Here is a 24,672-nt window from a genome sequence, read left to right on the forward strand (position 1 = left end):
AGTATCGCTTGAAGGATAGAAGTATTCCTGGTCCTAATGGACTTACAGGAGAATTCTACCAAACTTTTAAAGAACAATGTGTTCCAATACCAGATAAATTATCCTCAAAAATTCAGAAAGAAAGCACTTTTCCAGATTCCTTTCATGAGACAAATGAGTCCTAATGCTAGTGTCTTTCCTTTGAGTTAGTCTCCAACCTGTCCTATGTGTATACACATACAAATACACACAGACACACAAACACACACAGACACACACACACATTGTCTGTACACAGATGTTTGCATGTTGTTCCCCTCCCCCCACTCCTCCAACCAGATTGTCAGCCACTTGAGGGCAGGGACTATTTTAGCTTTTCTTTGTATCCCAGCACTTACCATCATGCCTGGCCCTTAAAAAACACTAAATAAATCATCTGGAAACAAGAGCACAAAGCACAGATGAGATGTGATGGTCATTTTATATCATTTTTATAACTTCAATAAGGGCCAGAGCCTGAACTGATTAACCAGAGGAAGAGACTGAACTGATTAACCAGCTGAACCTAAGCTTCTTTGTTCTCAGAGTAAACTCTTCCTATGTCAACAAGGCCAGATTGGGCTGACCTAGAAGCATTCTTTCCTCTATTAACCATTAAGCATGGGACCCTTAACCTGAGAAACTCTCTTGCTTAATATTTTATCGGCATATACTATGTTATGGAATGTTAATGGCAAATAAAACACAGAAATGCTGGGTCACAGTTTCAACTGACCCTTGTCAACTCTCTTATCTTATTGTATTTATAACCTATTCCATTAAGGAAAATCCTTTTCTTGTATCATGGTTAAACATACATGGGGATCATAAAAGTGATGTAATGCAGACATGTTGAGTAGGGACTAAAAAAAGTATTTAAGCCTTTTCATTCCTTTGTTCAGGCAGTCAGACATTGTCTGGCCCCATACATGTGTGTATGTATCTGCTAGCTTTAAGGCAATAAATTAATAAGTAATATGAAATTTCTATCACCTAGCTTGTTTGCCTTCTTTAACCAAACTTTCAGGTCAACAGAAGCAAGATGAAATTGTGAGAAACACGATTTTGGGGATCACTGGACTTCCCCAAATTGTGAGAACATGTGGCTTTGGGGATCATTGGACTTCCTAGGCAGGGCCAAAGTCCTGAGGAAGAACCCTGTGGTAATCCCTAGGGAAGGCCTGTACAGACCACAGACAAGATCTGGGAGTAAGCCCGGCCAGCTTCCACTGCCTATTGCTTCCCTTCACTTGACCTTAGGAAGATCCATGTGATTTGCCTATTTTCACCCAAAGAAGTGGGTGAGTGGGCAGAGGAGAGAGTGGGTGTAGTGCTCATGGGAACACTCACACTGAAACAGCTGCAGGAGCAGGGGTAACCATTCCCTCTACTCCTGCTAGAGTTATGGTTAGTTTACAATCTTTGTTTTTTTACATAGTTTTCCTAGATTATACAGTTTATACAGGTAGGATAATAAAGATACAGAAACAAAAGTGAAGTTAATTAGATTTTCTTTGTCTTAGTTTAGGATTAAACTATATTCTTTTACTTCCCCTACTTTCCCTCTTTAACGTATACCAATTATGCAAATCAGTAGGCCTGGATTCTTGACCAAGACCAGACCCTAGATAAGCTTGAACTGGTTCAATAGGGTTTGACCTCTCTAATTCCCCAGACTGCCTTCTCAAAAAAGCATGCACATGCGTACAAGCCTCTGACCTCTCACCTGACTGACCTTGAGGCCTGGTTTCTGCTAAAGCTGGGGTGGGGGAGAGGAGGGAAGTACACCTTTAGCTCTGTGGAAACAAAACTCCTCCTCCCATTTCTTACAAAATAAACCTCCTAATACAAGGAGGAAAATTTAATCACATAGATGTCAATGTACCTGGCTGGTAGGAGGCCCATTAATGGAATACAGCCCAGAAAGGTTAGACCTTATTTTAAAGAAACAGAGGAGATAAGGGAGGGGGGAAGAGGAAGGGAAATAGCTTTACATGTATTTTTTAAATATATCATTTTTATCATCTACAAAATGAGGTATTCTCCCTCTTTACTCCCTGCTGAAAGCCGTAACTCCTTAAAGGCTATAACCACCTAGGAGAACCTTTCCTGATTCATCTGTTAATCTCCTCCAAAAAGTATTTATCTATTTTTGTATCTTTTCATGTATTTATTTATTAGTTTATTTATTGTCTATATGCCATCTCTCCTTCCTCCAATAGAATATAAGCTCCTTGAGGAACTTGAGGAGAATTTGAAAAAAGAAAAAACAGAATAAAAGTTCTTCCCCCACCTCAAGTAGTTTGAATAATCCTAGATAAACTGCTGCAAAAGGAACCTGATCCTATCAGATCTGTATTCTATAGGTCTGAGAAGTTGAGGTTTTTGTTTGTTTATCCTTAATTAGGAATTGATTTGAGATATACTGCTTTATTCATTTCTTTATTTCTTAGTTATGTCTGCTGGGTGACTCATCGGGTCATGAATTTACACATGGGACAGATCTTAGAAAGGATCCAGATGAATTGGCCCAAAGTCACACAGCTGCAACTGGCCAAGACTCAGCCTGACTCAGAACTGAATTTTCTGAACCTGAATGTAATGTTCTTTTCACTGTACCATTCTGGTCCCTGGCTCATCTATGTGACTTCCCATCCCAGTACCATCCAACAATGAAAGTCCTGGATCCCTAGAGATGTGCCCATGTGATCAGTATGTCTATCCATAAAGTCTCATCAGCCCCCTGGGCCCTCCCACCAATGAAAACAACACAGATCCCTGAAGCATTAAAGTAAGTGGAGATGATGAGGGCACAGTCTCTGGGAACCCCCTTGAGTCTGGAGTGCAGTCTTTGGGAGCCCCCTTGAACTGTCCCTGGGTCTTCCGGCTGGATCTGGCCTTCCCCTAGGGGCACAAGCCTCACATTGTCATTGGGCCCAGATCTCTCCCTCTATTGTTACTTTAGATATGCATGCCTTCAGTTACTTCCCAACCTTTGATATTCCTTCAGGAACTTCCTGCCCTTAATTCTATTCTCTTGGTTCCTGGACTCTGACCTCACCTGGTCCTCCTTAGACTTCCCCTCAAGACCCTCCCCTAAACCCCTCCTCTAGTCACCCCAGACCACCCCTCAATCCCTCCTACAGTCTTTGTGTATATAATCTCCATCTTGCCTCCATGAAGGTGCTCAGATTCAATCTAATTCAGTAGGTTGAATCTGGCCCGCTTGTGGAAACAGGCGTCACAAAGGGGGGGATTTCTTAAGACAGCCCATTATGGTGAATCCCTAATAAACTTTCTCTTTTCCCTTGGCTGAGAAGGCTTGAGTCGAATTCTTTCGGCAGGACCCGGCATGTAGGTATTTTGGGGCCGCGGCGGTCACCCCTAGAAACATATGGTTCCCTACAATCATCATTTACAAAAAACCTCTTCAGAGAGAGCACTGAGCTCTTGAAGTAGGATTGGCATTTGCACAGTGGTGCAAGGGCTACATCACAGCAGGCAGCAACTTTGGGGATGGCAGTAGTCAAGTTAGAAGGGAAGCATGAAGGAGGAAGAATGATGTGAAAGGGTTATGTAATGGTTCTGGAAGAAACAGGTGTTATCACTCTGGTTCTACAAACAACCAGTCTTGTGACCGTGGACTCCACTCTTTGGGCTTCAGTTCTCATTGAGCAGGTAAGATGTTACTCCTAGGTCCCTTACATTCTCTACTGATGAATCCAGGAAGCTGAGTGGGGAGTAGCATGATCCCAAGTTTCAAGATTACACATACTTTCACATCCTGTTTGCACATTTCCCCAAAGCTATTATCTTCCAGAATTACTTGTAGCAACAATCTGCTAGCAGCTGCGGTGAGGGTGTAAAACCCACCAACAACCAGCACACAGAAAGCTGCCAACACAGGTTCTTTGAACTGCTTTACTAAGGAAAGCAACATTAAGGGGTTAACAAGCTCAGTTTAATCAAACATACAAATATCATTCAAAGTTCAGGGGGAAAAGATCAGCCCCCTGAACTTCAAGGCAAATACAAATAGAAATTACAAACGTCAACAGACAGACCTTGTCTGATTCAAATCACAATACATAGTTACCAGAACCAACATCTGGATTGCAAAGCTGGGGGGCAATTTGCAGCTTGCCCAGAGTCTCAACACGCCTTCCATGAATGTGCCCCAAAAGTCAAAAGCCAAACTCTCCTCAATTATATCCAGTTCAGAGCCCTGAGGGCTCTGAGTTCACCTAGGGTGGTTGTGGGAAAGTTCACCATCCCCAGTATCACATCTTATACAAATCAATGACTCCCAATTGTCTCTGGGCTGAGAAATACCCCAAGGCAAAAAGATCACACTTTATCCGCCCCATTCAAAAAAAGGCCAGAATCATTAAAGGCACTCAAGAGAAGAACAGCAAAAAGTCCCACCTTAATTACTATTGCATTACACTAACATTGGCACTCCTCCAGAGAAGAAACATAAAAGGGAAAAGCATAGGATTAAGCCAGCGTCTATGGCATGGTTTTCTCAGACCCATACAAAGAGAGCAGTTGTAGATGATGCAAATAGGTTAAATCTTTTAATCTCCATAAGACTTTTTTCTTCTTTGCTGGAAAGGCCAAGGATGGGGTGGGGCATTTCTATTTATAAAAAGGATTGATTCTAGGAGAAGTCCCTGCAGAAGGAACGACTGAAGAAAACTCTTCTTGATTCTTCCCTGACACAAGAGACCATGGTCAAGCGAGTTGCAATTATTGGAGCTGGTGTGAGTGGCCTCACCTCCATCAAATGCTGCTTGGAAGAGGGGCTGGAGCCCACCTGCTTTGAAAGGAGTGCTGACATCGGAGGCCTATGGCAATTCACAGTAAGTGATATTTCCTTAACTCTTCTCTATTGAGTATGCTGACCAGCAACTACCTGGCAAGGTGACCTTGGTCACTTTACCTCTCTGGTCCTCAGTTTCCCAATCTATAACATGAGAGGGTTCACTCAGATAATCTCACACATCTATCCCTGTCTGTCTGGGGAATTGTTCTATAACATTTGAGATCAACCCAGTTCGAGATTTCTATTGGTGCTAGTGATGAGGGTTTGGGGTGAGAGGTGCTCGACACCCCAAAGTACCGATACGCCGGGTCCTGCCGAAAGAATTCAACTCAAGCTTTCTCAGCCAAGGGGAAAGATAAAGTTTATTAAGAGTTAGCCAAATAAGCCTGCCCTGAGAGATCCCACCCCTTGCGACGCCTGTAAGGAAAAAGGGCCAGACCCATCTGAGCTAGATTGGTTCTGACCACCTTCATGGAGGCAAGATGGAGATTATATACACAAAGGTTGTGGGAGGGATTGAGGGGTGGTCTGGGGTGACCAGAAGAGGGGTCTAGGGAGGGACTTAAGGATGAGGTCAGACTCCAGGGTGGGGGAAATAGCTGAAGGCTATATGGAAATGACAGACCATAAAGGACTAGGGTAACAGAGCTAGGGTATAGATATTTTGATTAGGATTAAGGATGGGAAACAGGATTAAGGGTGGGAAACAGCTGGACAATAGAGGACTGGGCAAGGTAGGCATTTGGGCTTAATGGTTATAGCCTCAGGCCAAGGCCAGGTCGAGTGGCAAGATTCAAGGAGAGTTCAAGGGTTCAAGGGGTTCCCAGAGACTGTGCCCTCATCATTCCCCCCTCAAACAAATGGGACCCACATTCTTTTGGAGTCAGGGACGAAGGCTTCTAAAACTGCTTCCTGCTGGCAAGGGGTGTAGAGCTGGCTTGATGGGTCCAGTTCAAGGGGTGCACACTCATCTGGAAGTTGATGGCTTGGAGACTGGAGGAGACAAACCTGGCAAGGAGGTTAAGCAAACAACAAAACAGACAGTACAGGAGTACAGAGAAAGGACAATATCTCTGGTGGGAATTAAAGATGACTATTTCATACCTAGCTCCCCTAATCACTTGTTCTGTGTACCACACTGCTTCCAGGTTCAGGAGTGTGTAGCACATCCAAATTAGGTCGGGGATATCTAAGAGCAAGGTTTGATGTTTGGTGAGCCTATACTTAGCCAGGCACTGGTGGCCCTCTGCTTCCAGGGTGCTCTGGCAAGGCAGAGCTTCTAGGGGCTGGTCTGCTAGAGGCTTAGAAGCTTCCTCAATTGGAATGGCTGTAGCAGCCAGAGAATCTAATTGTTTTGGAAAACAGGGGTTAGATCCTAAGGACTGGATTAGAATTCCCAAAGCCTGTCCTCTCCTTCCTTCAGCAGAGTGAGTGAAAGGTTTTTCTAGATTAGGTAAAGCTAATGCTGGAGTGGTGGTCAGTTTAGTTTTCAAAGTCCCAAAAGCTTGTGCTGGGTAGGGGCCCTACTCTAGAGGGAGTGAGTCAGGGACTTGAGTGCCAATTAATGGTTGCAGTCCCTCCCAAGCCTTGGGCTTAATTGGATAATGAAGGCAATGGAGGGGAACTATGGCTGGGGTGGCAGAAGTAGCTTGCCCAGGAATTTCCTGATCCCAAACAATTGACTCAACCCTCTCCCATGCCTTTGGGGGAACATGGGGAGGTCTGGGAAACAGAGGGAAAAGGGAGTTATGAGGTTTAACTAGAGAAAATTGACTTCCCAATTTCACCATCAGGTCCCTTCCCCAAAAGGGGGCAGGGCCAGAGAAGGAGTGTTCAGACAACAGATCCTTGATGCCCATGACCTGATGGGTCAAGGGGCATGTGGGGCCAAAGCCACTAGTTAAAGCAAGAGAACATAGCTGTGATAAAGTGGGTAACCTTACCTTCTGCCTCGATTTTGCCCAGGGCTCCGCGAGAGAGGTGGAGAAAGTGGGAGCACAGCCAAGCCCCAGGCTTTCCCCTCCTTCCGAGTCTTGAGAAGACTGGAGGACAGGATACTGGGAGGAGGCTCTACCACTTTTCCAACCTCCGGGACATGCTGGGCATGGTCCTGGAGGCATGGATCCTAGAGGCTTCTTCCAGGGGGGCGCCCTAGAGGGGTACTCCTTAGACCAGTGACCCTCCTTGTGACATCGAAAGCAGGTTTCCCCTTTGCCAAAGTTGCCAGAAGCACCCTCCGGCAATCTCCTGGCCATGGCAGCCGCCAAGAATTGGGCATATTCTCTGTCTCTGGCTTTTTCCTCTGCCTGGACTAAGTCTCTATTATTGAACACTCCGAATGCTGTCTCCAGTAATTGGGCCTGAGGTGTTTGGGGTCCCATTGCCAATTTCTGCAGTTTCCTCCTAATATCTGGGTAAGACTGATTAATGAAATACATGTTAAGTATTGCCGCCCCTTCAATAGAATCAGGATCCAAATTTGTATACTTCTTAATAGCTTCTACTAGCCGGGCTTGGAAAAGGACAAGGTTTTCTTTTTCTCCCTGAGTAATCTCCCTAATTTTTTGAAAATTTATTTGCTTTGGAAATGCAGTTCTTAGGCCTTCTAACAGGCAAATTACCATATGGTCTCTCTTTTCTCTATCCTCACCCCTTTGATAATTCCATCCTGGGTCACTAGTTGGAACAGCAGCTGTTCCTGAGGGATATTTTATGGGGTTATTGCTAGCCAAACTGTCCCCAAATTTTTGAGCGTGTTCCCATATTCTCCTCTTCTCCTCAGTGGTACAACAGGTAGAGAAAAGGATATGCAAATCACACCAAGAAGGTTCAAATTGCAGGGACAGATCCCTAAAACCCTCAGTAAACTTAGTGGGATCTTCTGAGTATCTCCCCAGTTTTTCTTTAATTTGGATGAGATCTGAAATGGAGAATGGAACATGCACTCTCCTTGTCCCAGCAGGGGAGGCAGGCATTTCCCTCAGGGGAAAAGGCCTTGAAGGCGCTGTGGGACCTGGAGCTTGGGGCTGAGGTAGATTAGACTGCAAGGCCAGGGCATCTGCCTGGCAAGGGAGATCAGCTAGTACCTGAGGAGGGGTAGAGGTCAGAGGGGAAGATACCCCAGAGACCCAAGTGGGTGCTACCTCAGAGAGAGGGGCTAGGGGAGGAGATATTGCCGTGGGGGCAGGGCCCGAGGCTGGAACCTGAGTAGGGATTGCTTTGGGGGTAGGGCCCATGGTGATAGATGTTGCAGGGCCTGCAGTAGAGGCAGGGCATGGGGTCCCTTCGGCTGGAAATTCCTTCCTCCTTAGTAAAGGAGAAGTTAGGAGTAATTGTCGGGAGACAAACAAAATAAAACAAGAAAACAAAATATACAAAAGGTACCTGAAACTTTCCCAAATTCCCAGCGCCAAAACAATTGAAAGGATCTGGCACATGCTTCTGGATGGGGCATCCATCCATGTCCTTCGACACGACCACTGGACCGAGAACCACCTGATAGCGTCAGGTTGAGTTGACCAGGACAGCGTGGCTGTCCAACCCACTGAGACCACTGGACCGAGCTGTCCGACTGGACCGAGAACCACCTGATAGCGTCAGGTTGACCAGGACAGCGTGACTGTCCGACTCACTGAGACCACTGGACCAAGCTGTCCGACCCACCGAGAACTACCTGATAGCGTCAGGTTGACCAGGACAGCGTGACTGTCCAACTCACTGAGACCACTGGACCAAGCTGTCCGACCCACCGAGAACCACCTGATAGCGACCACTGGACCAAGCTGTCCAACCCACTGGGACCTGCTGAGGTCAGGCCCAAGAAGCACATCCAAAATGTTTGGAGAGCGAGGAGGGGGATTGGGAGAGGGGGAGGCTCACATACCTTCAGTCTTGGCTGGAGAAGAACTTGAGATTAGCAGTGCTTCCCGGTCAGGGAACCATAAATGATGAGGGTTTGGGGTGAGAGGTGCTCGACACCCCAAAGTACCGATACGCCGGGTCCTGCCGAAAGAATTCAACTCAAGCTTTCTCAGCCAAGGGGAAAGATAAAGTTTATTAAGAGTTAGCCAAATAAGCCTGCCCTGAGAGATCCCACCCCTTGCGACGCCTGTAAGGAAAAAGGGCCAGACCCATCTGAGCTAGATTGGTTCTGACCACCTTCATGGAGGCAAGATGGAGATTATATACACAAAGGTTGTGGGAGGGATTGAGGGGTGGTCTGGGGTGACCAGAAGAGGGGTCTAGGGAGGGACTTAAGGATGAGGTCAGACTCCAGGGTGGGGGAAATAGCTGAAGGCTATATGGAAATGACAGACCGTAAAGGACTAGGGTAACAGAGCTAGGGTATAGATATTTTGATTAGGATTAAGGATGGGAAACAGGATTAAGGGTGGGAAACAGCTGGACAGTAGAGGACTGGGCAAGGTAGGCATTTGGGCTTAATGGTTATAGCCTCAGGCCAAGGCCAGGTCGAGTGGCAAGATTCAAGGAGAGTTCAAGGGTTCAAGGGGTTCCCAGAGACTGTGCCCTCATCACTAGGACAGAATAAACATAGCTAGCATTTATGTAGTGCTCTAAGGTTTATAAAGCTCTTTACATGTCTTAATCTCATTTGATCCTCACAACAATCCTGTGGAGGTAGATGCTATTATTATCCCCATTTTACCGAGTGGAAGCGGATGGAGATCAAGTGATTTACCCAGGATTTATCTACATTTCGTCCTCTCACACTGGGTCTGTGATTTCATTAATATAGGGAACACCCAACGGGGAAGCCCCTCTGCCTCAGATCAATTCTGTGATTTAGAGAAAGTTGCTTAAGGCACTGAGAAGTTGATTTACTTGCCCAAGATCACACAGACAAGTATATGTCAGATGTGGGACTTAAGCTAATACCTTCCTGACTCTGGGGCCCTTCCCCATGCTTTCTCTCTCATAGTTACAGGTAGGTAAATTCCACTGAAGGTGGTAGTTCTCTTTTTGAATATTGACTTATTGAGAGTTTTAATTACTGAAGGATAATAAAAATTTCCTCTTTGTGATGTTTTTATAGGAATATGTTGAAGAGGGCAGGGCTAGCCTTTATAAATCTGTTGTTACGAACAGCAGCAAAGAGATGTCCTGTTTCTCAGATTTTCCTTTCCCAGAGGATTTTCCAAACTTTGTGCCACACTCCCAATTTTTGGAATATCTCAAGATGTATGCAAACAAGTTCAACCTTCTGAAATGTATCTGTTTCAAGGTATGTCATTAGGAATTGTTGGTTGGTAGAAATATACTTAATACACATCTTCTTTTGTTGCTTTCTATCTGAGACTCAAGTTCTGTGCTTGAGATTGAGAAACTGGCAAAGATCAGTGCTACTTGGCAGGATTCTTTCATCCCCTGGGGGCTTTTCAATTAACCTGTGGAGGGAAATATGTATTCATGCCATATAACCCACATGTAGAAACCTGTTTATGTATGGCCTTTATCTGAATGACCATAGGTTCTAGTCCATATAGAGTAACGGTATCAGGGTGTAATCCAGATACAGTAATGGTATCTAACATAGTCCTGTATCCACTATTCCTGGGTCTCTATTTTTGTTGCCTGGAAATCATGACAGCCTGAAGAGCATGGGGAGGAAGGATATTTGCATACTCTGGATTCTTTTTTCTAGACCGTTGTCCGCAATGTGAAAAAATGTCCAGATTTCTCTGTCTCTGGCCAGTGGGAGGTAGCCACTGAACATGAAGGGAAGAAAGAGTCAGCCATATTTGATGCTGTCATGGTCTGCACTGGTTATCTCACTGACCCATTTTTGCCACTAGATACTTTACCAGGTATAGTATTGTCTTTGAAGTCTCTTTATTATTTTTTACATTATCTTCTTATTGAAGTGTCTACTTTTGGATTTTTTGAAAAAAAATCACTGTGGTATACCACGTGAATGTACCCCAAATGCCGTGTCTTGGGCCCTCTTTTCTTCTTATTCTCTGTCTCTTGGTGATCTCATAAAGTGTAGGGGGCTTTATTAGCATCTCTATTCAGATGACTTATAGATGTATATATCTTTTGTTAGTATTTCTTTCTCCTGAGTTCCAGTCCCACATCACAAACTGTCTATCGCACATTTCAAAATAGATTACTCTAGGCATTTCTAATTCAAAATATCCAAAATAGAACTCATTGTATCACCCATCTTTCCTTCCATACTTCTTTCAGTCACCCAAGTTCACAATCTATCTCATCCTCAATATCTCACTCTCCATCACTCTACATATCCAAGAAGCTGCCAGATCATTTCATTCCTCCTCAACATCTCTTGCATCTGTGCCCTCTTCTCCACTCATCCAGCCATCACCCTATTTCAGATCCTTATCACCTTTCCCCAGCCTCCTACAGTAGCCTCCTGATGCATCTCCATCCTCCACATCACTGCCATAGTGATATTCCCAAAGCATGGGTCTGGCCATATGAGTTCTCTATTCAATAAATTCCAGTGGCTTCCTATTCCCACTGTGGTACAATCTCTTGTCATTTAAAGCCCTTCACTGCATGATTCCAATCAGCTTTACCACCCCTATTCTCCATCACTCCCTTTCACACGTTCTATGGTCCAGCCAAATTGGTTTTTCTACACTGTCTCACATAAGGCTGATTTCACTGACATGTGGATGAAACCTTCCATATCTATTTTCTCTCACCCATCAGAACATAAGCTGCTTGAGAGGAAGGACCATCTTACATTCATATTTGTATCCTCACTGCTTGCTTTTCACATAGAAAGTATTCACAAACGTTTTATGCATCCATTCAAGACACTCCAGCTCTCATCTCTGCATCTTTGCACAGACTGTACCCTATGCATAAAAAAACTCTACTTTCAGTGCTGCCCCTTAATATCTCCACTTTCCTACAAAGTTTGACTCAAGTTCAGTGTTGTATAGGAGCCTTTTCCTGATTTCTTCCAGATACTAGTGTCATCTAGCCCCAAATTCCTTTGTATTTATTTTTAGAAATCTTATATATCCTTATATACATACATGTCATCTGCCCTGAAAGAACATAAGATCCTTGAAAGGAGGGACTGTTTCATTTTTATCTTTATCCTCAAAACCTTTATTCTGCCTGGCATATAATAGGTGATTAATTTTTGTACTGATTGATTGATCACTATTACTTGCTGAAAATCCCCTTTCCCACCCCCTCCCCCACAAATCTTCCTTTGTCGATCCATCAATACGTATTTACTAAATTCCAACCATGTGGCAGACACTGTACTAAGTGCCAGTAACACATTAGAATCATATACCACAGTTTGTATTGAAAAAGTCAGTTCCTGCCTTCAGGGAGCTTACACTCTAATGGGGACACACAAAAAGAAGTTGAAAAGGGGGAAGGTAAAGGGTGAAGAAGGTACCCGATATGTGGGATGATGGAGATGTCAAAGAAGTCTCAGAGTTTCCTAGGGTATGGTAGAAAAGTCAGAGAAATGTTAAAAAGAGAAACAGCTACATCAAACAGACCATGTCCAGGCAGGAAATACATTTCACCATCAGTCTTCTGGGATCAAGATTGGTCATTACATTCATTTGATTTCTGATGTCTTTCAATGCCATTTTCCTTTGTATTATTGTGGTCATTCAGTATATTCACCCCTTATGTCTGCTTTCTTTGCTCTGAGTAAGTTCATTCATTCAAAAAGCATTTTCTAGGCACCTACTATGAACCAGGGAGCATTGGATATATGAAGTCTTCTTAACATCTCCTAATTCCTTATACTCATTTTGTGATGCAATAGTATTCTATTACATTCAAATATCCCTCTTGCTTCAGTCATCCCTCCTATTTTGGGCACCTCTATTTTTTTTCTTTTTAATATCACAAAAATATTGATATGAATAGTTCCCTAATTCAGGAAAATGTTACAAATATTTCTATGAATATATATTTTTATGGCACAGTGTCTGGAATATAATATGCATTTGTTTCATTATTGATTCTTAGAAAAATTAGTCAATTCACAAAAAGGACAGGTTTGCAGGCATAAGCACCTGCCTGGGCATTTGTGTTTTAATGGTATAATGTGCATATGTATGTTTTTAAGAATCACCTTTATCAAATCACTTTGCAGACCTAAAAGCATTATATGAATATTTGATTTTATATCTTTATCATTCCATTCTTTCTAGGTATCTTCTCATTCATTAATTCATGTTATCCAAATGCAAGTTATGCAGGGCAGATATCGTCATCCTAAATATAGAGGGAAAAGAAACCCAGAGTCATATTTTGGTTGCTTTGGTAAACTGGAATTTGGACTTGATCAAAGTAGAAGCATCATATGGGAAAGAGCACTGAATTTGAAGTAAGAGGACTTGGGTTTGAATCTAAGAACTTCTAGGTAATACCTATATGACTCTGGATAAAGTCACTTCATCTGTATGGGCCTTGGTTGACCCATCTGTAAAATGACTTTGGACTAATTATCAATCAAGGAACCATGCACTTCTACATTCTAGGATCTAATCCTACATTCTAAAGCCTTGATACATGGGCTTTATTTCAAATCCTTTATGACTGTGAGTTTGCCAAATAACAATAGGACCTTGATAAAACCACAAGGCATGTTACACAAACTCTTTCTCTTTAACATTTGGCTTTTTAAAAAATTTTAAATTCCCAATTCAATCCTCCCACCTGTTCCTCCCCGCGATGGCAAGCAAGCAGATATGGATTATACATATGCAATCACGCAAAACATTTCCATATTAGTCATTTCATACAAGTAGACTTGAATAAAAGAAAAAGAATGAAAGAAAGTGAACACTAGCATGCTTCAATCTGTATTCAAAAGATTTCACTTCTTTGTCTAGAGGCAGATAGTGTGCTTCATCATTACTACTTTGGGATTTTCTTAAATCATTGTATTGCTGAGAATAACTAAGTCATTCACAATTCTTTATTAAATGGTATTGCTGTTACTGTAGACAGTATTCTCCTGGTTCTGTTCACTTCATTTTGCATCAGTTCATGGAAGTCCTTCCAGGTTTTCCTGAAACCATGATGCTTGTCATTTCATATACCACAATAATATTCCATTACAATCATATACCACAGCTTGTTTAGCCATTTCCCAATTGATGGGCATTCATTTGCTTTCCCATTCCTAGCCACCACAGAAATAGCTGACAAGCTCCCTCCCAATCTTCTCTCAACATATGGCTGGCTGACCACATTATCTGAGAAGGGTTGGTTTCCAACATAGCAGAAATATATCTGATTGTGTAACAACAGCTCCAAAAATTATTTTCCAGCAACTATTCCTTTTTGGTTTGGTGCTTCATGATCCACTGACTTTTGGTAGTAAATAACCAAGCTAAGCTATTTATATTACCAGCTGATTTCATCCAGAAGTCAAGATAACCAGCCCATATCACTGAGCCAACTGAAACTAAATAATAATCTATTAACCTAAAGGTAATACAGGATGAAGGGCCTGATACAGAAAGCCAGTAGATTTAGACTGAGTTTCAGGCAGTCTCCAAATCATCCCTGACTAGAATCAATGTCTCCATGAGTAAATATCATACCAATAAATTTTCTGTTTATGTTCCATTTTCTTGCCAGCTATGAATAGTAACAGCTGACATCTGTTCAAGTGTAACAATTATTGTCACAATCTGGGTCCAGGGGGCTAGGCATTCCACAGAGGATCTGTGTGAGAATGGAGTAATGAGTTTCCGTGAGTCCCCCTTCCCTAAAAGCTCCTGGTTGCCCTGAAAATAAACACAGGGTCAAGAACAAAAGTAGGGCTAAGCCTTCTATCTTAGTTCCTTTATTATAAATTCCTGCCTTTATTGTACCTTCCTACCAACAGGAAAATCTCTGGTCTTTGTTTAATGCGACCAACAACAGACTTCATCAATGTCCTTGCATGAGTCTGTAACACAGTTAAGTTTAAACACAGAGACACACAGCATTCCTGCAAACAGGATATAATTCAATTATCTCTCTCTGAATCAGTTACCTTACCTTGACATGAAGTCAAATGCAGTCCCCAGCTCTGGGTTAAGAAAGGAGAGAATAAGAAATAATGCAAAAGAGGGGGACTGAAGGGGCAGCTAGGTAGCTCAGTGGTTACAATGCAGGGATTGGCATAAGGAAGATCTGAGTTCAAATCTACCTTCAGATATTTACTAGCTGTACGACTCTGAGCAAGTCCTTTTTTGCCTTCCTTTCCTCTCTTCTAAAATTAGGTGAAGAAGGAAGTGGCTAACCACTCCAAGATGTTTGCCAAGAAAATCAAATGAGATCACAAAAAGTTGGACATGACTGAAATGACTGAACAACAACAAACAATGATTTATTAATCATGAATGAGAAAGAACAATGGATTTGGGGAGAAAAGATCTGGTTTTCATTGCTCCACTACTTATTTATTGCCTTTATGACCTTGGACAAGACTTTTGGGATATGGTTTCCTCAAACGAAAAATGGAGTAGATGATGGATATGGACAAGACGGACTAAGGCCCCTTCTGGCTCTTAATCCTACAAGTTCTTTAAGGCCAGAAGGGACTTCTTTATACTAAAACTCTGTGATGGAGAGAGTGGTGCAAATTTTATTATCACCACTTCACAGATGAGGAGACTGAGACACAAAAATATTAAAGTGGCTTGACCAGGGTCATACAAACAGTATCTGAGCCACGATTCAAACCTAAGTCTGACTGCAAGCACCATATTTTATCACCACACTATAAGGCCTTAATGAACTAGTGGGCTCTTGTTGCTAATTATTTTATAGTATCATAGAATTTCAGAATTAGGAGAGATTCCAATGGCCATCTAGTCCAATGCATTCTCGAACAAGAATCTCCACCATCTCCAGAGGTAGCTGATTCTCCTTTGGGATAGCTCTAATTGTTAGGAAGTTTTACAAGATAGTGTCTTCTTTACAACTTCTAGTTGTCAGTAGTCAGTAGTCCTCATCCTCACCCAGACCAAATAGAACAAATCTAATCCCTCTTCTGCATGGTGGCCCTTCAAATACTAGTATCTTTTAAGTGAGGCATAATATCACCCCAAACTGATGTTATTGCCTGAATGATAGGTTTTATTCAAAGAGCTTGTCAAGTCCCTCATTTCTCTCTTTTGTTTTCCTTTGTAGGTATCAACACCTTTAAAGGTCAGTACTTTCATAGCAGGGAGTACAAGCATTCAGATCTATTCAAGGATAAGAGAATCCTTGTGATTGGCTTGGGGAACTCTGGCACAGATATTGCTGTGGAGGCCAGTCATGTGGCTAAAAAGGTATGGACCTGACACTTAGTAACTGTTATTAAAATGATGTATAGAATGTGCTGATATGCTGAATGTCCTTTTCAAAATGTAGCTCCCCTTCATTGATGATCAATTTCAGACTAAATTCTGAATGTATTATTTCTCGCGAAAGGAAGGAAGGAAGGAAGCATGGAAGGAAAAAAGGGAGGAAAGAGGGAGGGAGAGACAGAGGGAAGGAACAGAGGAAGAGATGGAAGGAAGGAAGGAAAGAAGGAAAAAATGAAGAAACAAAGAAAGAATAAAGAAAAGGTCTTTGTCAGGACAAGGTTTACAAATTGCTTTGAATAATAATAATAATATCTGGTATTTAAATAGTGCTTTAAGTTTTGCAAAGAACTTTACAAATATTAACTCTTGTGCTCTCCATAGCAACCTTATGAAATAAATGCTAAACGATTTGTCTATTTGCTTCTAGGTCTTGCTCAGCACCACTGGAGGTGCGTGGGTAATGAATCGATTTCTTGACCATGGGTATCCTTGGGACATGTTGTTCTCTTCTCGATTTAAAAATGCATTAAGAGATTGCCTCCCAACTTCAGTTGTAAACTGGTTACTTGGCAAACTAGCAGATAGCTGGTTTGATCATGCAAACTATGGTTTGGTTCCAGAAAACAGGTAATTTATCGGCTTCTATTTTGTGCTCTCAGAGAGCAGGGACTCCAAATTTCTCAATAACTTTTGCAAAGCTGGACTGTTGTTTCTCCTGCAAGATATGGGTTTATTTTTTTTAAATATTTGGAAAGACAGAGTATGGAACCACATCCAAGATTCAATTTGAGCAAGGGACAGATGTGTGAGCTTTTGTTCCATTAGTAAGGAGAAATTGCATCCTGTAGTTTCTATTTTCAGGCCCCTTAATGACCCCAAAATACACCCTCAACAAGACAATCTCAACTCAATTCAGCAAATATATAATGAGGACCTAATATGTAAGAGGTATTTTGAAAAGAAAGAGAGCTGTGACATTAGCCTTGCAAGATACTTGGTCTTCTAGAGGGCATATATATAACTACCTATAAGGGCCAAAAAAAGATAAATAGGTAGGAGTGGCTAAGCAAAATTCCATGAGTAGTTCAAGGAGAGAAAACTTTCATCTACTAGGGCTCATCTGCTTGAGTGGCAAGATGAAGGAGAAGGGAGTGGGTGTAGTTGGCAAAAGAATGGGGGGAGAGGCACATATTAACTGGCATTTATTAAATACCTACTATATGCCAGGCATTGGTGATATAAAGTTTCTGAGGATATGAAGACAAAAATGAAGAAGTCCCACCACTCAAGGGTCTTATATTATATCAGTGGAGAAAACATTCACATAAATAAACATAGAAAGATATATGTATTTGTACATATGTAGAGGTATATATATATAAGAAGTTATATGTATATACACACATACGTTCAAATATAATTATATATATAATATACGAATGTGAATATATGTGTATATATGTATATATACATAGATGAGAGATTTTTATATATATAGACACACTTATCTATCTATCTATCTATATATATATACACATATAGATGTATACATATATATTTACACATATATACATATGAGAGATCCATGAGCAACCTCAGAAGAGTGCTATGGGAATATCTCCAGTTATTCTCAGAACATATGGTGTCAGAAGATGGATAGAACTAATCAGGAATCACTGAAATTTGGAAAAAAAACAAAGGACTGCTGAAGGGCAGGGAGAAACCTGAAGGTCCATCTCCTGGGCATCCTCACTTTGTTTGAACATTGGTCACACAGTAGCCCATAAAGAAAAGTCATTATCAGAAATTTTTAAACCGTTCCCTACACAATTTCCTTCAGTAAAGCTTGACACCTCATATTCATTGAAAGGGGAGAATTCCAGAATCAAAGGCAGGATCAAAGGGAGGTCAGAGGACAAATGAGGCATTGGTGAACCTCTTCCTCCTCTGTTTTTATTTAGGACTTTCCTAAGAGAACCAGTACTGAATGGTGAGCTCCCAGGACGCATACTTACTGGGAAGGTGTTGATTAAATCTAGGGTGGAGAAAGTGAAGGAAAATTCTGTGGTGTTTAAGAATACTCCAGAAGAAGAGCCTATTGATATAATTGTCTTGGCCACAGGATATACTTTTTCTTTTCCTTTCCTTGATGAATCTATAGTGAAAGTTGAAAACAATCAGGCTTCTTTGTATAAGTACGTATTCCCTGCACATCTGGAAAAACCAACACTGGCTGTCATTGGCCTCATCAAGCCCACAGGATCCTTGAGTTCTACATCAGAAGTACAAGCCCGATGGGTCACACGAGTCCTAAAGGGTATGTAGATGGAAAATGTGAAGGGTCAAAGGAGCAAGAGGGCAAAAAGAGGATATGGTTGGAGGGCAGGGTGGTTCTCAAACTTTGTCTAAGTTAAAATGATGGTTGATTAATTTTAGAGGCTAGAAATCTTAATAACTCACTAGTTCCTGCTTAAGACAGACAGAAACTCCAAAAGCTGGATTTATATTGGTATTAACTGAGTGCAATGACTTGCATTGTTTCTCTGAATACCAAAAAAGTAGAGAGTACAAAATACAGGCTGGGTCTATCTGTACTTACAACCCAGCCCATCAGCTATTTTTGTGAAATTAATGGGCCTAATTAAGACACTAAAATGTTTATCTTAGTGAAACTATTTCAGTCAAACTGGTTGCTTGGTATGGTGATATGAGATTTAGGTATGTTTCTAACCATTGGTTAAGATGTTGATGTCAGAGTGGAAGAGCTTGCTAAGGGAGTACCGTCAGAGAACTCTCTCTCCTTGATACTTGTTATAATGTTTCTCAATGACCTGGATGAAGGCGTTTATAGCATACTCAAATATGCCAATGAGACAAAAGTGAGAAGGCACTGACAGAACACTGGATTGTGAACCAAACCAAAAACATCTTGACAGGCAAGAACGTTGGGACAAATCTAACAAGTAAACATTTAATCAAGTGACATTTAAAGTCCTACAACTGGGTTGCAAAATCAACTTCACAAGTGCAAGATGGAGAAAATATAACTTGAAGCAATTTAGGTAGAAAGATAAGGATTTGGCAGATTTCATGCTACAAACTTAATATGAGTCAACAGTGTGGTAAGGCAGCCAAAGAAAAAGTTCCTGTGATTCCAGCTTGCATCAAGGAAGCAAGACTTCCAGAACAAGAATAGTGATTGCCTAGCTGTTCTCTGCCATAGTCAGACCATATCTAAAGTGTTCTCCTTACTTATGGGCATCATATTTTACTAAAAACATTGATAAGCAGGAGAGCATCACAAGTAGGATGATGACAATGGTGTAGGAGCTTGAAACCCTGCCATATAAGAGTGTCTTAAAGATACTGGGGAACTGTAGCTTAGCTAAAAGAGATGTGGAATACACATGGTAACAATATTTGCACTTACAAGAATATATGTCTCTGACTTGGCCTCAGAAGAAAAACAACAAGTAAAAGTTGCAAGGAGACACGTTTATGCTTGATTTCAGGAAAAATTCTAACAATTAGGACTATCCACAAATGGAATGACTTGCCCTAAACAGTAATGGGGTCCGTCTCATTAGAGGATGACCATTATTCCAGTATACAGCAGAGATTTTTATTTAGGTACAGTTTGGATTGACTGGCTTATGAAGTGTTTCCTAACTCTGAAGTGTGGTGATAAAGGACAAACAAATGGTCAATTGACTTAAATTTTACTTTTCCGCTGGTTATTTTGACATCATACAAACAAAGACACGGTAAACCTAACTCAAAAGGATTGCTTTGTGACCTATTAATGACAATTTGCCTTTGTGGAAGGTTCCAGTGGCCAGGAATCTAAACCATTGGTTTTGTCACTCTCTCAAGTGCAAGAAAAACAGTGTCCAACCTTACCAATTATAAGTCATGGTACTTCATAAGGTTTGTCCAGAGTTTTAAGAGATCCCTAAAGGAAATCTTTAATTTTATCTTGTAGGCTTGAATAAACTACCACCACCAGAGGCCATGAGAGAAGACATTAACCGAAGGAAAGCAAATAAAGCCACTGGGTAGGCTATGTCCCTTAATTACTTGCATATGCTATTTTAATTTGCAACCAGAGTTTTTAAAACTTTTCAGGATTCAGAGTAAAGCATTTCCCTAAAGGACCAATGATTGGCATCCTAACCAGAGATGGCAAAAGCAGTGAATTTCAAGCAGGAGGAAAAGGAAACATCAAGAATGCTGGGAGAGTTCCAGTGCAATCTCTGTTAGGAGTTGCAGTTGAAAGAGGAAATGAGGGGATCCAGCATATCATGGCAATGAGGACACTAGATCATTACTATCAACTGGGTCAAAGAATAGGGATAGAGACTTTACCTGTGACTTAATTAAATAAACAACTCCAAGGTTAGGAAATTCCTTCAACCAATGCAGGTCAGCACCTTATCTGAAACTTATGGTTTAGAGAGTTGTGTAGAGAAGTGAAAAGTTATGTGATTGCCCCTAGACCATATAGCTGGTCAGAGGCAGAAATTTTAACCAATACCATCCTGGATTTAAAGACAGTTCTTTATCCATTATGCCATACTTATTCCCATGGAATCAGAATACATGACAGTAGGAGGGATGTCAAGAAAGTTAAAATCATTGGTTGGTATGGGGCCAGCTAGATACAGTACATTCTCACCGAACTGGCCACCATAGTCCCAGGGTGGCTGTTCCATAGCTGAGTGGCCTGTCTCCTCCAGTGCATGATTTCTGGAGTTTCTGTTGAGAGATTACAGCAGGAGTAGGAAGGATATTGAAAAGAAAATTAGGATGAAACATGGGGCAGCCTAGACAGAATTCAGCTTACCAATTTGAACAATCTGGCCATAGGGCACTAGTGTTTTTAAAAGGAGTTCACTTTATAGTTAGGAACAGCAGAAGTATTTTGAGACTAGAAGACATATTAGTTACATGTTAGAATAAAAGAGAAATCATGGATATGATTCTGAATTTTAGGAGGAGAATTTCAGTTTTACCCATAATAAGATAACCTTTCTTTTTTCTTCTCTTCTCCTTCACAAAGGTTTGGTATACACTTCAATCAGGTTTTGGAAACAAATTACATCACATACGTAGATGAGCTCTTGTCCTTCATCAATGCAAAACCCAACTTGTTATCAATGTTCCTGGTGGACCCACTACTGGCTTTTAAGGTTTTCTTCGGGCCACTTACTTCATACCAGCATCGTCTGACTGGCCCAGGGAAGTGGGATGGAGCCAGGAATGCCATTCTGACCCAGTGGGACCGGACAATCAAGCCAACAAAAACTCGAGTTGTACAAGAGCCTCCAGATGCTTTTTCCTACCTCCTCAAAGTCTTCAGCTTTTTGGCTCTACTTGTGGCTATATTCCTTATTTTCTAATAGCTGAAGCCTGTGGTTCCTTAGACCAAATGCACAGGGTAGCAGAGTAATCTCCTAGATCCTCCATCAGAGCAGAGCTTTCCCTCATGTGCCTCATTCTCAGGATAACTAACTTGAGACCTTACTCTTTTCACCTGGAATCCACATTCCCTCTAGAAACTCTGTGAAAGCCCTATATGCCAATAGTCTTCAGGGGGTACTTTTCCCATCCTTGTCCCTCTCCAGCTATGTACTGACCTCTATATTCTACCTACCTATGGGGAGGAAACAATCTATAATTGGGACCTATGATTATGGTCATTTTTTTCATCTTTATTATCTGCATCTAATGCCAGTGGAATAAAATAGTTTTTCCTAATTTTGGTAGTTTCAGAGGAATTACCAATCTGAGTGTCTACACTTCCTTCTCCTTTGTGAATACTTGTTAATTCAATTGTGTACCATAGGCAGCCACAGCTTTAGAAATACTAGGTGTCTGTAGAAGTTATATGCTATGGGTTTCACTGAAGAACAATAAAAGAAGCAATGAACATTTTCAAGTGTTCTTTTAATCTCTTTATTGTTGGGAAGAAGAGAGGATATCAAGAATGAGGGGAATTGGGAGTGAGGTAGAGAGAGGAGAAAGGGGAGGTAATGTCTACTCAGGACCAACATGAAGAGTAGGTGGATTAAGTGAATATCTAAATGGCACACACACACACACACACACACACACACACACACACACACACACAGACTGAAGTTTCTCAACCCGTATTAACCTGTTGTAAGCACCAGCTTAACCAATATGAAATCATTTGGCCTCATATTTTGGGAGTAATTCTATACTTCCAATTGGTTTCAAATGAATTCAGTTCCCCAGGAAGCCAACAGCTCTGCCTCCCTGTCATAAGCCTGTGTATGTGATGTCACTTCCTATCAAATGGACAGTGACTCTGAGAGCTTCATCTTGTGACAAAAGTGTGAGTAATTAGGGGGAATTTATGTTCAGATTGCTAACTGGACACAACATTTAGGCTCAGGACTTAAAGAAGAATAATGCAATTCTCCATATCTTTTACATACTGGATTCTAGAACTACTTTACCTACAAAGTTCAAGCTATCCTTCCCATAAGAGAGATTACTGACATCATTTATTAGTGTGCTAGAAAGTGAATGAGCAAAGAGAGATATTCAAAGAGGGAAAGCAGGGAGAGAGGAAAAGAAAGAAGGCAGATTAGGGAAGCAAAGTAACTATGGTGTCAGACAATAGAAATTATCTAAATTGGACCTAATATCAGCTAGGTCTGCACAAAGTACACCTTGGTCATTGTACTAGGAAGATCATAGCTTTAGACATGGAAGAGAACTGAGAGAGTTTTTTAATCCATTCCTCCTCACTTTACAGATGAAGAAACTGAGACAAAGTGAGACATTCAAGGTAGTAAATGGCAGAGATAGGATTTGAACCTGGGTTCTCTAAATCCCAAGCCACTGATCTTCCCATTGTATCATGTTGCATTGATGTTGGTTTAATTGTGCAACTAAAATCAACAAGAAAGATCTTTTCATGGACACTTGGTCATTTAATTTTGTAGGGATTGTGCTTAACATTTACTAAATAACCATTATGAAGATACTTAGAGTTTATACAAAAGTATTTGTTGCAGAGAATGAGGAAATAAATACTATCCAGAATTCATTAAGATCCTCTAAATCAAGGGAAAATATGCCTTTGCAGGAGGCACAGATCTTATTTCCAGGCCTAACCACCCTCCATAGATGTTATGGTGGAAACTTGAGTCAGAAGTAGCTGTCTCACATAGAACAAAAGACAACCCATAGAACCAGAGAAGGGCAAATGTTACATTTTTCAAATAAGAGAAGTAGATGAAGTCTGCAAACTCTAGGCCAGTGAGGTTGATTTGATTCCTGAAAAAATTTCAGATGTACTAATAGAGGAGTGCTAAATAAATATTTAGAAAGGGAAACAAAAATCACGAAGAACTTGCATGACTTCACCAAAAATAGATATTCCTAGACCCACTTCGTTTCCTATTCTAATATTAAACTGGTAGACCAAGGGAATGTTCTAGACATAGTAAACCTATCTTTTAGTAAAAGTGACTGGCCTTAACAAAGAAAAACAATTCTATCAGCCTGTGAGACACACTGATATCTCAATTAGTTTTTTTAAAAAAGAATCATTTCATATTATACATTAATTAGTTATTTTAGAAGAATGATTTAATATTATACTTTTAGATAATTGTTTTAAAGGAATGGTCTAATATGATACATTTATATTTAAATAGTTATTTAAAAGGAATGATTTAATATTATACATTTAAATTACTGATATAATTTGTTCAGACCTCTTTCTACTACACCAGAGATGTCAAACACTCCACTACACAGGCAGCATTATTCCCTAACACTCCCAAGTGGGGCTGAACCAGATTAAAATGTACTTGGGAAATAGTTAACAAAATAAATCAAAGTAAATAAATAAAATCCAATAAATCAAAACATAAATAATGTTAATTCTATGTGGGTTTCTGGGAAAAGGGTCTCCAGTCCAGGAGAACCTGGATGATTGCTGGGAAGGGTCTATCGCATGGTGCTGGCCATGCCAGGATAGACCAGACTGGGAGTCAGCCAGCCAGAACAGACCTTGGGGCCATGAATCATTGAGCTGTGGCAGTTACCAGACTTCTCAACCCACAAACACCAAAGAGCAGGTTAGTGGGAAACTGCAGAATCAAGGGTGAGAGTAGAATGGCCCCATCCCTGGCAGAGGTGGTACAGCAGCAGCAGGAAACTCCCGAGGTTGCATCCAGAGTCCTAGCAGCGGATCAGAGCAGGAGTGCAAGGAGTGTTTGTGGGCACAGAGGCAGTTTCTCTTTCTGTGCCCTGCTTGGATCTGGATTGTTGTCCTGGTTGGAGGTTCTTGGGGGAGGAGGAACACTGCTGTGACAGAGCCTGTGGTGACGGTGAAGTAGAAGTAGTTCTGAAAATAGCAGCGCTTGGACCCTAATGCTTGGGACAAAGTACTCTCTACTCTACAAGCAGTCATACCCTGACAGAAAGCTCAAGGCCCGAGGAGTTGGCTGGGAACATGAACAGGCAGTG

The 24,672-nt window shown here is 41.3% G+C and overlaps 1 protein-coding gene across 2 annotated transcripts; it reads left to right on the plus strand.

Annotated features, from left to right (window-relative positions):
* The first annotated feature begins 4,730 nt into the window (after positions 1-4,730).
* Positions 4,731-21,818, plus strand: LOC118846648 (dimethylaniline monooxygenase [N-oxide-forming] 1-like). Of its 2 annotated transcripts, XM_036755403.1 has the most exons (8): positions 4,731-4,880; positions 9,897-10,085; positions 10,506-10,668; positions 16,001-16,143; positions 16,589-16,788; positions 18,123-18,478; positions 20,144-20,216; positions 21,221-21,818. In XM_036755403.1, exons 1-8 carry the CDS (start codon positions 4,749-4,751, stop codon positions 21,558-21,560), a joined length of 1,596 nt encoding a protein of 531 aa, XP_036611298.1. In that variant the 5' UTR covers positions 4,731-4,748; the 3' UTR covers positions 21,561-21,818. The 2 variants fall into 2 exon arrangements, with proteins under 2 accessions (XP_036611298.1, XP_036611299.1); XM_036755404.1 differs by lacking the exon at positions 9,897-10,085.
* The last annotated feature ends 2,854 nt before the right edge of the window (positions 21,819-24,672 follow it).

Source organism: Trichosurus vulpecula, chromosome 4 (genome assembly GCF_011100635.1).
Source record: "Trichosurus vulpecula isolate mTriVul1 chromosome 4, mTriVul1.pri, whole genome shotgun sequence".
In the NCBI taxonomy this organism is placed as follows: Eukaryota; Metazoa; Chordata; class Mammalia; order Diprotodontia; family Phalangeridae; genus Trichosurus; species Trichosurus vulpecula.